At 34.4% G+C, this 14,307-nt stretch overlaps 1 protein-coding gene across 1 annotated transcript in view; it reads right to left on the reverse strand.

Annotated features, from left to right (window-relative positions):
- Positions 1–5,448: 5,448 nt before the first annotated feature.
- The window catches only part of LOC150080590 (FHF complex subunit HOOK-interacting protein 1B-like), a 195,326-nt gene continuing 186,467 nt past the window's right edge, over positions 5,449–14,307 (reverse strand). Inside the window, exon 16 of the mRNA XM_090380746.1 lies at positions 5,449–5,617. Within this exon, the coding sequence (XP_090236872.1) occupies positions 5,449–5,617 (169 nt within the window). The remainder of the gene's footprint in view (positions 5,618–14,307) is intronic.

A 14,307-nucleotide genomic window follows, 5' to 3' on the forward strand; every position in this document is an offset into this window, starting at 1 on the left:
TGAGATACGGAGTAACTAGTTTATGAAGCTTAAAAAATAGTAATGAAGAGAAAATTCTGAAAATTTGTTTTTTATATGATTGAAGATTTCACAGAAGGGGAAACACATTTCACCATAATAACATAAAAGTCCACAGCCACAGAATTACAGCTTTATTATTGCAAATGCAATAAGATAGTTTACTACCCATTTATAATAGATTGCACTAACAGAAAAGCCCAATAAACCAGAAACTGCAAATTGTTTTTGTTTTATGGTGGTGACCTCCAGAAAAGTGCTTCAGAAAAATATCACAAAGGCATTCAAAACAGATTTTCATAACTGAACATATGATAGCAATGAAAGTGTAGTGCATTTTAATGATTTGAATTGGTTTTTTGAAATTTGATTTTATAAAGCAGCTGATTTTACTAACCAGTGATTGTGTTAACCGGCACATACTTAATATGTTATTGGGTTCACATTACAATATTTTCACGATGCAATGCTCTGGAATGGATTAATATCATAAAGCAGGGATCCACTGTATTAATCTTTATAAGTTCTTAGATATCCTTGATTATTTTCTTACCTTGACATAACTTGGATCATTTATTTTCATTGTAACACTGACTGAATTACCCTCCAAACATGATAATGCAGCATTTATCATTTTTGCTGATGGTCTGTTGGTAGTGCTGCCATTCTAACAATAAATGACTTGAAAATGAGAGAGGAACATTTATGCATAATTAGCCGAAATATGCTTAGGGCATCTGTTTTATAGCAAGTTTTAAATGAAAAAAAAAAAAAAAATGCACTTCACGCTAAGTGGTTAACTCCAATGAAAAGTACCACTGGATAAATTGGTTAAATATGGTTTTCTGTTAGGAAAAATTTGTTTTATGAGTATAAAAACAAGAGACTGAATTTTGGAACGCTGTTGGGAATTTTGAAGCTACAAACTAAACAACTGGAAGAATTAATAGTGCTGACTGAAATGTTTAAAGAGGCTCACATTTGTTTCTTAAAATAAAGTATTTGCATATTTCAACATGAATAGAAGCATCCTAGAACCAACACCAGAAGATCTCAAAAATAAGTTAGAACTTTTCTTTTGTATGAATTGTGAGATCATCTGTTAAAGTCAACAAACAAAATTGTCTGTTTAAAGAATGTCTGGGGGACTTGGAATTATTTTTCTTTCATTTTAATATATATTTGCAAAGTTGAATGGTAGGAGATAACTTGTCTTAAGAAAAAGAAAAATGCTTCTTTGTTAAAAGAGGTTTTATTTTTTAGGGAATAACAAGGATCATAAGCAATGTCTTTTGGTATTATTTGAGTGCAGAGTTTATTAAATAAATTTAATACTTAACGGAAATTATTTTAACTGCTTTATTTCAAAATTAAAAATCAGTGGACACTTATGACCAGTTACTAATTTTTGATAGTTGCAGTTGTGAGCAAATGCCTGCATTTAAAAGAATGAAAACTTCATTTAAACTTGAAGTGAAATATAATTAATTTTATAAGACTCTTTGTCAATTCTTTAAGATGCAATTTTTGCAGAATGCAGTATCACTAATAACAGAAATCACATTTCCAGACCTTGGTCCATTAATTGGAGAACCCATTAGACCAAAGTATGCAGAAACAGTATTAAGTACAGAACGTTTTATTTCATTCACTTAGAAATACAGGTGTTCTTGCTTAGTGCACTTAATTGAGAGCATAAATAAGGGTGTTAAATGAATCTGCATTAAGAAGGGGAAATTTATCCATAGGAAGTAATGTAAATAATTTTAACTGTTGACATGACCAGAGTTTTTGGTCAATTTTAAAGCACTATCTCTATATAACAATGCTAGATGTAGCAGAAACATATAAATCTTTAAATATAAACTTTAAATATGTAAATTATGCAACAAAACATTAATACAGTACATGTTCAAGAAAATACAAGAAACTTACCTTAAGGTTATGGAACCTTTTATGTATTTACATTATTTACAATAACAGCTTGCAGTACTGCTAATTTTTAGATAGCTCTTAAACCACTAAATGTAGTATAACTTTAGTTCAATCTTGAATGCAGTCTTTTTAGAATTAGTTTCCAATAAGTTTTTCTGATAGCTTTTTACCTGCTTCATGTTATTAGCAATAACTGATTCACATGATTTCTTTGAGGCCATTTTAAGAAAAAGAAAAGTTGAAACTACCTACAAGGTAAACTAAAATAAATCAAGTGCACAAAAAATGTAAATAAACAATATGTACACCACAACTGGAAACAACATTGCTACTACGCAGTGAGCAGATAAAAACAACTCCCTCCCAGTGATAGTGATAAAGAGAAGTTCTATAAACACCACTTCAATAAATTTCACTTAATTAGAACCATGGAGCCAGCACTCCATTTCCCACAATACCGCCAGGTGGGCACGGTTTTTCCTATGACATCACCAGGGGGAGAATGTATAAAGTGTGCATTTTTGTAATGTGCAAGAAATGGTGCACAGGACTATAGCATTTTATAGCTGTGGACATAGGAAAACTATGCCAGTACAAACAGCTAGAGAAAATGAACACAGATGAATTATGCATGGACACAAAAAATAACTTTTGGTGGAACAAACAGATACTTTTAAAGTTACTTCTTGTATAAATCGGAAATGATTTGCAGAATTTCCAATTTGGCTGCCAATTTAGCCATTTTCTCATTAATTGCAGTATCAGTTTAAAAAAAAGCCAATTTAAATCAAAGAAAACACCTTTAAAGGCAGGTGTTGTGAAGTGAATTGCAGTTAGAGGGAAATCAAATTGAAGAGCATTAAAAATATTTTTTTTCGATGGGGTCTCTCAGGCAAACAAACACCTGCTAATGGGTAACTAGTTCTATTGTGTTCGTGCTCTGCTCCCTCTACAATAGTGTTATTTGGTGGGGATGGGGGAACAGACTGCAACTCTGGTGGAGGGTACCAAAATATACAGAATGCTTGAGTGAACAAGCACCAAGTGAACTGCACTATAGTAGGAATTAATGGTCCTCTTTCTTTGAACATCAGAGGAGAAAATAAATAAAGAACCTGTATAGCACACATACAGATTATAGGCAAAATTTTGTGCTATTGTGTTTATTATTGTCCTCATACATAGATAAAACAAATCAGATACCAAGAGAGCAATTTCTCTCTCTCACACATATTCACAGCAAAAAAACATTAGCAGAGAACAAAATTATGCCATTTGATTATTTCATTAGAATTATTTCATTGCATTTCCTTAGGAGAGGAGAAGAATTAAAGAAAAAAAAAAAAAAAGCATTATACTAAAAATGTTGGTGATCAAAGATTTAGAACTTAATCTGAAACACTTTAAGGTGTAGTAAAAAAAAAAAAAAAAAATCCATTTGATGTTCATTTATAAAAATGCAGAGCATACAGGTAGACATTTGGGAGTTTTATTATAGAAAAAAAAAAAAATAAATAAAATAAGTTCTTTCCTGTATCATACAAAATTATAATACATATTACTGCAATAAACTCTGAAGAATTTTGAATGATGAAATACTTAAATAAAGTTATACCCCTAATTTCGGTAATTAGGTTGCTTTTTATGTACTAGTACTTTTTTTTGTACTAATTGCATCTACTGCATTAAAGAAAAACAAACAAAAAAACTTAGCATGAAAACTTAGAAATGTGTGTTCACACACCAATTTGTATTTTGTGTAGGATAAAAATCCTCCAGTCATCAACGGAATTAAACCTAAACCTCCCCAAACAAGTGGCAGATGGTGATGCGACATATTGATTGGGCTTCCATGGAGGACAACACTTAACGAGTTATCACAATATGATGGGGGGATGGGTAGTTGTTATAGCACTATACACAGCAAGGCAGCTTTCATCTAGCATCTCCAAATTCCTCCGACCATTAGGAATTTATAGACAGTGATTACCAAGCCCTTAAAAGATATAAGTAACATTAGTGAATAGATGCCACTCAAGATCTAATTGTCTATACATAGCTATAACTTCAAAGGTAATCACAACTGTTATCCTATGATACCCCTAAAGCAATCAGATTCAACAAAATCCTGTCCACGAACCAAAGGTGATGGCCAAAGATGTGAGAATTTCAGATAAACGTGTCAAGGTTAATTTAATCAAATATAGAGACGTATACTTTCCACAGGAAGACAGAGCAGAAATTAACTCCTGCTCTAAAAGAAATCAAAAGGTATAATAACTATTACTGAGTGATTGGGAGAAGTTATCTTCATTACTGAAGAAAATTTTGATTGTCACAATGATAAAATATTTAACAGAGGTTGCTGGAGTTGTGATTAACATGGAGAGGTCATTTTCCTACATCAGTGATGGTTTAGTAGAGTGTGTGTGTGTGTGTGTACACACGCACATACACTATGGAAGGTGGCACAGAAGAATGAAGTTAATCCCTCAGCAAAAGAATGCTGCACATATTTTACAAAGGTTGTCTTTTAACCATGTTCCTTGAAGCCACAGAACTTTTTAAGCAGGATTCAAACATTTATTCATAAGGCTAAGACATGACATCATAAGTATGGCTTTTGAATCACATCCTAGATTTAGTTACATCATTAAAATGGCCTTCTAGAACCCCAACACAAATCCACTGGTCTCAGGTAAAAGCTAGGGATGATTATTTCAAATAATTAATGAACAGATTTCTATTGTTATTACTGATGTTATTAGAAAAAAAATCCCTGTAACAGTATTTATGTCAGTACAATATGTAGTCCTAAAATTAAAAATAAAATTTAACAAAGAATTAAAATAGAGTACATTTTTGTGAAACACCTGTATTTAGTAATTAAAATACTATGGTGATAAGAAATTTTTTACCTGCTCTGTTTACATGAAACATAGGAAATTGAATGCAATCATATAAACTTTGTTTAAAATTTAAGGATTTCAAAAATGGCTAGACAGTAATCTCCCATTTTTTAGCAGATATCAAATGATATAAGTAAATATGGGGAACAGGGAAGTGAAAACATAAAACAAGAAATTATCCAGAAAAATATCAGTTGTGGATTTTATAAATTCATTTAATAATATTAAATTTGGATAAGATGAATCCTGTTTCCTTTTCATATTTTATATCAACACTTCAAGTAACATCACAGCAAAACTGCAGTTACAGAAAAACATCAACAAGTGTGAAGAAACGCTAATTTGAATCTATTATCAACAAGTAACTTTTTATTTTTAATTTATAAGAGGTCCACTTTCTTGTACGTTGTTTTAAAGTAAGCAATATACAGTTTATCAAAAAGATAATATATAACAGTTTATATTTTTCAACTTTTAACATAGTTGAAAGAACACAACAAATAAGGGCATTTCATCAAACATATATAGTTAAAGTGAAATATGATCTATATAAGAAATGACTGTACAAATTCTTTACAGTATAGTTTTACAATGGCCACTGAAACCTCCAAAAATCTGGATCTAGCTGTAAAATGGCATGTTCTTGAGTGATTGCAGACAGCTCTTTCAAGAACTCTTCCAATACAACTGCAGATAGGACAGCATTTGCTATTCTTTCAGAAGCTGCATTATTTTCGGATTGTCTATTAACATACCTAGAATTAAGGATATAATTAATGATACTTTATCTATTTATCCTTATATTTATGCATTAAACATGAAGAGCATAAATAAGGCAAGGGAACAAAACAATTGTACTTAGGATTTGTTGATCTTGAAAAGCATATGACAAAGTACTGAGAAACTGCTTTTAAATTTTAAAAAGTATGGTGACATGTCACACAACTATAACAGTTTATATTTGTCAACTTTTAACACAAACGAAAGAACATAACAAATAACAAAAACTATACTGTACAAATTCTGTATAGTATAGTTTTACATGGCCACTGAAACCACCAAAAATTTGGATCCAGCTATAAAATCATATAATCTCTTAGGGTGAATACAGTTCATAAAGAAACTGGAAATTTACTAATGCAAATTTCTTAATGCTTTCTTCATCTGTCAGTTGAAGGAAAGCATTAAGAAATGGTCTAGAATTAAGCTTTGATTGGCTGGTTGGTTTGGATTTTATTTGTGCATTAGCAACTAAGGCTATAATGTACCAAACCAGGTCATATATAAAATATTTAAGCTTTCAGTGACCTAATTAGTTAGGTCACCATGTCAAGATATATAATAACATAGGTACAAAAAGTATAAAAGATATATCAACAAATAAATAAGTTTGATATGGAAAATGTAACTGGATCACAGCATGCTGATGACACTGTGCTGTTAAACTTATCTCATAAGATTTTTAATAATCTTTAAATAAATTAAGAAATGTAGACAGTTGGACATGAAAAACATGGAAAATTTAGAACATAACCAAAAATTAGAAAATTCAATAATTTTTAATACCCAGAAATCGTCTTTAATGAAGATGGTTGGTTGAGTGGTTGTTTAGGTGTTTATTGATGCATTGACAACAGAGATCATAAATGTGCCATCAATTTGCTATATTACATTTTCTGTACGGGAACTTAATTCATGCTTATGAGGGCCAAATATCTGTCTGTGTATATCATTATTATTTATAATATATGATACATTGCTTTTTGTCAGGAAGCAAAATATATACACGAAGGCTGTTCTGAAAATACATGGATGGCAACACTGCTTCATTGCTATGGAAACGAGTGAAGAGTTTGCAGTCTAGGAATGTTCTCTCACCTTTTCTTAGTTAGTTTGTGCAAGCGTATTGTGTAGTATTCGTTTTTGCATTTGTTATAACAGTTTATGTGAAGTGTGTTTTTTGATGGGGATGAGAAAGATATTTTGTTAATTGAAATTTGTGTAACGTTAGGTAAAAGTGGTCAGAATATGTTTGAGATGATTCAAGAAGCATATGGTGAAGAAGCCTTGGGCAGAACAGCCGTATTTAAATGGTGGAAGCATTTTAAGGATGGACAAAAAAAGCGTTCAAGATGAACGAAGAAGCAAGCATCTGTCAACCTCAGTGAACGATGAAAACATTGAGGAAGCTGAAATGTTATTGAAAGAAAATAGATGTTTATCGATTCATAATCTGGCAGTTCAGTTGAATGTTAGTGTAGTAAGATGTCACGAAATTGTAAAGACGTACCTTAACATGTCACGTGTTTGCGCAAGATGGGTACCACATGATCTTACTGCAGAAGAAAAAGAACGGCATTTCTTCAAATAGGCCTCTGAGGTTGGGTATATCCATATTGTAGTTTTAAATGTTTTTCACCAACCTTATGTAGAAATAAAACACAACGAAAACGAAAACTGGAATCTTGATAACTATGTATTTATAATAAATTATATTTGCCTGTATTTACATAAATTATATTTGTAACTTTACAACTAAAATATATGAAATATGCATATAAAATATACATTAAAATATACTGAGTTAAGAACAATAAAATACATTAAAATATACTAAATTAAAAGCGACAAAACCATAGCTTTCGAAGGCTCCTGCCTTCTTCTTCAGCGGTATTTTCTTTGTTCTGCGGTGCGGTCTTTAAATACCAGCAGGTTCACGGTACTCGTCACATTTTTCATTCCCACGTGTTCTGTTCTCGTGTTATGGAATCGGAAGTGGCTCGAGAGTGGGTCATATGGAACCGTTCATCCCTTCTGAGGATAACAGCCTCAAAGAGGGGATGGATCTGCAAACTCTCGAGCCACTTGCAGTCCCAGAACTTATGCGCCCGATCGGTGATTATAGCATCGTCCGGGGAGATCTCGTGCTGCTTCTCCCAAAAATGCTCGGTCACGGCGGACTTACCATACTCCACATTTCTTATTACCCTAGTGTGCTCCCCCAGACGATCTTTGAGACAGCATTTTGTTTCCCCTACATAACACTCCCCACAATCCGGGCATCTAATACTATATACGACCCCACTTGCATTCTCTTTTTGAATGGGGTCCTTTACCTGTGACACGATTGTCTGCAGCCTCCGCCCCGGAAGCTGCACACAACACGTCTGATAATTTCTTAGTATTCTAGTTATATGATCGGTTAGACCTGGATAGTAGAGAATGTATGCAGTGGATACTGGCGTAAAAGATTCGCCTCTCCTCTGATTTCCTTTAATATATTTTTCTATAATCCTCTGGGGGTAGCCACATTTTGTAAGATCCGTCGTGACGTGTTCATACTCTACCTTCCTATCCTCGGAGGTACTACAGTGTGATTTTGCCCTGTCAACTAATGTTCTAACCACACTGTTCCTATGATGGTTGGCCTGAGCTGAATTGTAGTGCGAATATTGACCTTTACACATCGATTTCCTATAGACCTTAGTCTTTAGTTGTTGGTCTTCCCTACAGACCAACACATCTAGGAACGGCAAAACTCCTCCTTCTTCTGCCTCCGAGGTAAATTGTATGAATGAGGAGAAGCCATTTAAAATATTCAACACCTGATCTTCACTCCCCTTTCGAATAATTGAAAACGTATCATCTACGTATCTTTTCCAGGGGCGCATAGGGAGAACACTAACATTAAATATTCTAGCCTCAAGCTCCTCCATAGCTAAATTAGCTATAATTGCGCTAATGGGGGAGCCCATGGCTGTACCGTTAACCTGCTTATACATAGTATTATCAAACACCATAGTGGTGCTTGAGAGGCATAATTCTATATCTTTCTCAATATCCTCTAAATTTAATTGTGTTCTAGTATTTAGAGTGGTATCTCTCCGTAAGGTCATGTGTGCACAACGCACTTCATGGTCAATTGGAATACATGTAAATAGAGATTTCACGTCGAAAGATATCATAATTTCATTCTCTTCTATGCATTGGCTTCTAATAAAATGCACAAAGTCTTTGCTGTCCTTAATACTAAATTCAGAAAGTCCTACTAATGGAGATAATAATTTGGCTAAGAAACCAGATAGTGCATATGTGGGACTGCCTATAAATGAGACTATGGGTCTAAGTGGTACACCCGTTTTATGAATTTTGGGCAAGCCATAAAATCTTGGTATTTGGTTCCCTGTAGCATGCACTACCCAATATTGTTCTTTGGAAATTTTGCTAGACTTAAGCCAACTCTGTACCATTCTATTTACTTGCCGTTCCAAGCTAAGCAGTGGACTTTTCTGAATAACCTTATAGGTTGTTTGATCATTCAATAAATCCAACGCTTTATTTAGATATGCTTCCTTATCAAGAACCACCGTTGTCCTACCTTTGTCCGTGGGTAAGACTACAATGCTATCATCTTGCTTGAGGCTTTTTAGCGCTAATTTTTGCTTCACATTGAGATTAGAGGGGGCATTTTTAGCTTGACTGAGGATGGCTGCTGTTTTAACTCGAATTTCTTTTGATACCACTTAATACCAAGTGGTATCAAAAGAAGATCTTAAATATATGGATTGAGAAATTACACAGGAATTTATACCATATTAGGAGAGACAAAAGACAGTGCTTTAGTAAGATAAGTGACAAGATGACTCCGGTGCACTTGTCAGAAGTGATAGTGTGGTGACAAATAAAACAAAACAAATTTCTGACATCTATAGACGAAGACAAATGGGGAAGTTTGACAGACTTAGAGAACAAACCAGGTTTAGAGTCAATAGTGATAGTACTGCCAAGGATTTTATAGTGAATATGAGCAGTAAACAACTAACTAAAGATCAGTTGGAGGTTCTAAATTTAGGACCGAAATTAGCCATGATTCCGTCCAGAGTACGCGTTGCAGAAATAGCAATGGGCGTGGAAAGAGCTATAAATAAACTTCTCGAAGATATGGCTAATGAAATTCGAGTTAAAACAGCAGCCATCCTCAGTCAAGCTAAAAACGCCCCCTCTAATCTCAATGTGAAGCAAAAATTAGCGCTAAAAACCTCAAGCAAGATGATAGCATTGTGGTCTTACCCACGGACAAAGGTAGGGCAACGATGGTTCTTGATAAGGAAGCATATCTAAATAAAGCGTTGGATTTATTGAATGATCAAACAACCTATAAGGTTATTCAGAAAAGTCCACTGCTTAGCTTGGAACGGCAAGTGAATAGAATGGTACAGAGTTGGCTTAAGTCTAGCAAAATTTCCAAAGAACAATATTGGGTAGTGCATGCTACAGGGAACCAAATACCAAGATTTTATGGCTTGCCCAAAATTCATAAAATGGGTGTACCACTTAAACCCATAGTCTCATTTATAGGCAGTCCCACATATGCACTATCTGGTTTCTTAGCCAAATTATTATCTCCATTAGTAGGACTTTCTGAATTTAGTATTAAGGACAGCAAAGACTTTGTGCATTTTATTAGAAGCCAACGCATAGAAGAGAATGAAATTATGATATCTTTCGACGTGAAATCTCTATTTACATGTATTCCAATTGACCATGGAGTGCGCTGTGCACACATGGCCTTACGGAGAGATACCACTCTAAATACTAGAACACAATTAAATTTAGAGGATATTGAGAAAGATATAGAATTATGCCTCTCAAGCATCACTATGGTGTTTGATAATACTATGTATAAGCAGGTTAACGGTACAGCCATAGCACAATTATAGCTAATTTAGCTATGGAGGAGCTTGAGGCTAGAATATTTAATGTTAGTGTTCTCCCTATGCGCCCCTGGAAAAGATACGTAGATGATACGTTTTCAATTATTCGAAAGGGGAGTGAAGATCAGGTGTTGAATATTTTAAATGGCTTCTCCCCATTCATACAATTTACCTCAGAGGCAGAAGAAGGAGGAGTTTTGCCGTTCCTAGATGTGTTGGTCTGAAGGGAAGACCAACAACTAAAGACTAAGGTCTATAGGAAATCGATGTGTAAAGGTCAATATTCGCACTACAATTCAGCTCAGGCCAACCATCATAGGAACAGTGTGATTAGAACATTAGTTGACAGGGCAAAATGACACTGTAGTACCTCCGAGGATAGGAAGGTAGAGTATGAACGCGTCATGACGGATCTTACAAAATTTGGCTACCCCCAGAGGATTATAGAAAAATATATTAAAGGAAATCAGAGGAGAGGCGAATATTTTACGCCAGTATCCACTGCATACATTCCCTACTATCCAGGTCTAACCGATCATATAACTAGAATACTAAGAAATTATCAGACGCATTGTGTGCAGCTTCCGGGGTGGAGGCTGCAGACAATCGTGTCACAAGTAAAGGACCCCATTCAAAAAGAGAATGCAAGTGGGGTCGTATATAGTATTAGATGCCCAGATTGTGGGGAGTGTTATGTAGGAGAAACAAAATGCCGTCTCAAAGATCGTCTGGGGGAGCACACTAAGGCAATAAGAAATGCGGAGTATGGTAAGTCCGCTGTGGCCAAGCATTTTTGGGAGAAGCAGCACGAGATCTCCCCGGACGATGCTATCATCACCGATCGGGCACATAAGTTCTGGGACCGCAAGTGGCTCGAGAGTTTGCGGATCTGTTCCACAGTGAACATTAATAGAGATAGAGGAACGCGGATCCATCCCCTCTTTGAGGCTACTATCCTCAGAAGGGATGAATGGTTCTGTATGACCCACTCTCGAGCCACTTCCGATTCCATAACACGAGAGAACGGAACACGTGGGAATAAAAAATGTGATGAGTACCGTGAACCCGCTGGTATTTAAAGACGCACCGCAGAACAAAGAAAATACCGCTGAAGAAGAAGGCAGGAGCCTTCGAAAGCTATGGTTTTATCACTTTTAATTTAGTATATTTTAATGTATTTTATTGTTCTTAACCCAGTATATTTTATTGTATATTTTATATGTCTATATCTTATATTTTAGTTGTAAAGTTAAATAATTTATTGTAAATACAGGCAAATATAATTTATTATAAATACATAGTTATCAAGATTCCAGTTTTAGTTTTCGTTGTGTTTTATTTCTACATAAGGTATGTGAAAAACCTTTAAAACTACAATAAGAACGGCATGTTGAATTTTGTCAAGCTTTCATTGACAAGGTGCAAGAAGAGCCCGACTTTTTGAATAAAATTATCACGTGATGAGTCCTGGATTAAACATTTTGATCCCAAGTCCAAACAGCAGTCAAGCATATGGAAACACCATGATTCACTGCCACCAAAAAAAAAACTGAGTTTTTGGTTCATCAAAAAAACGATGATGATTTTGTTTTTGATGCTCGTGGAATAATGCTGCAGCACTGGGTTCCTGAGAAACAAACTGTAAATGGAGAATATTATGCTAGCTAACACATTGCGAGTTCACCTCAAAGGAGCAATTTGCAAAAAAAGACCGGAACTGCTTAATCAAGAATGGGTTCTTCAAGATAATGCTAGGCCACATGTCGCACAACCAGCAATGCAAGCTTTAGCAAAAATTAGTGGTCAACCACTAGACCACCCTCCATACAGTCCAGACCTTGCACCATGCAATTTCTGGAATTTCCTGAGCCTCAAAAAAGAATTGAGGAAAAAAAATCTAACACACATGAAGAAGTTAAATCTGTCACAGCTGCTATCCTGCAACACCTTTCAGAAAATGGGCTGCAGCACGTGTTTCAGAAGCTAGTAAACCACTGTAAAAGGTGTATAGAATGCAAAGAATGCTATTTTGAAAAGGAGACCCATACCAACCTCCCAAGTGACTCAGACTCAGAGCAATGATCTCAATCCGTGTATTTTCAGAACAGTCCTCATATATGATACATGTTCACTGTTTCCTAGGACATATCTGATGGTGATGTTTTGCCTTTCCTTATATAATGATGTGAAGATCCTCATCAATCATTTTCACATACTGGGCAATCTATTAGTACATGTTTAACAGTTTGGTTAGTGATTTTTATGAAATTAAAAGTGTTATAGTTACTGAAGAGACAGTTACAACTGCAGTCAGCAATAAATATGGGACACCAACAGCCACCTACATACAAGTGAGAATTAAAATAAAAATTTATAAATAAATAAATAATCAGAAGCTTAGACCCACCAAGGGAAGCATCCCCACCCCACTCCAACAGACCCACAGGCAAATGTAGAACCCACTAGAGGGAAAAAAATATGTAAAAAGAAAGAAAAGGAGAATTAGAGTGATCCCCTTTTCAAGGGGCATCAGCCCTGTAGAAATTCCCAAACTCAGATTTCTGTCATGACTTGCCAGCAGCAAAAGAACTACTGAAGCCCGGGTGCAAGCAAGACAGATACGACAAAAGAAAACAAGACTTAAATATGATTATCTGAATAACTAAGAAACAACTCAAATAAAATATAAATTCGATGTTCATTGCCAAATCAACAAACAAACAAAAAAAAAAAAAAAAAAAAAGCAAAACACATCTACTAAAAATTAACCTTGTAAATTTAAACAGTAAACTGAAAATTAACCAAATATATAAACTTGAGACAAAAAAAAAAAAAAAAGAAAAAAAGCAAATAAATTAACCATAACAGCAATAAGGGCAAGCCAATAACAAGTTACAATACTCTCTTAATTTAATAAAAATCATTGATTACATCAAGTTTATTTTCAAAATTTTGTTGTGTGTGTATGTCCTATCATTCTGTGATGTGCATGTCCTATCAGTAATATGGTCTGTACAACTTGCTCTTCTTGATTTCCTTTTGCCTGCCTTCCAATGTTCAAGTGTTTAGGTTTTGTTTGATAAAATTTATTTGATGTTTGTTTTTGGCAGAGTTCTTGCCATTTTGTTAGTGGTTTTGAATAATTAACTTGTAGTCATTCTGTGGAACTTGGAACAGCTGTTTCTGAATGTTTGTATTTGATTTTGCTTTTCTAGCAGCTCCATTTTCTTTTATTCCTGTATGCCCCGGTATCCAGCAGAAAAGTATTTCTGGGTTTTCTTTTGTTAAGCCTGTTACTATCTGCTTAATTTGAAGAACTGGATGGACTATAATGTTTGTGGTTTATCCAGCTTGGATTATACTTAAGGAATGTGAATATATTACACTTCTCAAATGATACATGGTTCTGAAGTGCTCTGGGACTATCTGAACTGCTGCTAATTTTGCAGTATTCTTTTACTAATAATAATATAAAATATCACAAAATAGGAAGAAGGTCAAAAACACTATCTTATTTTATTTTGAAATAGGGAGTTAGATTCACAAGAGCCAAATGGCACCTTGCCTTAACTCCAAAAAAAACAGCATTCATTTGTTGTATTTAATTTATGGCTTATGTTTTCTTTATATATATATATGATCTTTACTTTTGGTCTCTAGCACAACTTACCTTCATATGTACTTCCTAAAAATACAACCTACAGAAGTGAAAGTAAAGTGTAAACAAATTT

This window comes from Mastigoproctus giganteus, chromosome 9, assembly GCF_048544385.1.
Source record: "Mastigoproctus giganteus isolate SK-2022 chromosome 9, ASM4854438v1, whole genome shotgun sequence".
Lineage (NCBI taxonomy): Eukaryota > Metazoa > Arthropoda > Arachnida > Uropygi > Thelyphonidae > Mastigoproctus > Mastigoproctus giganteus.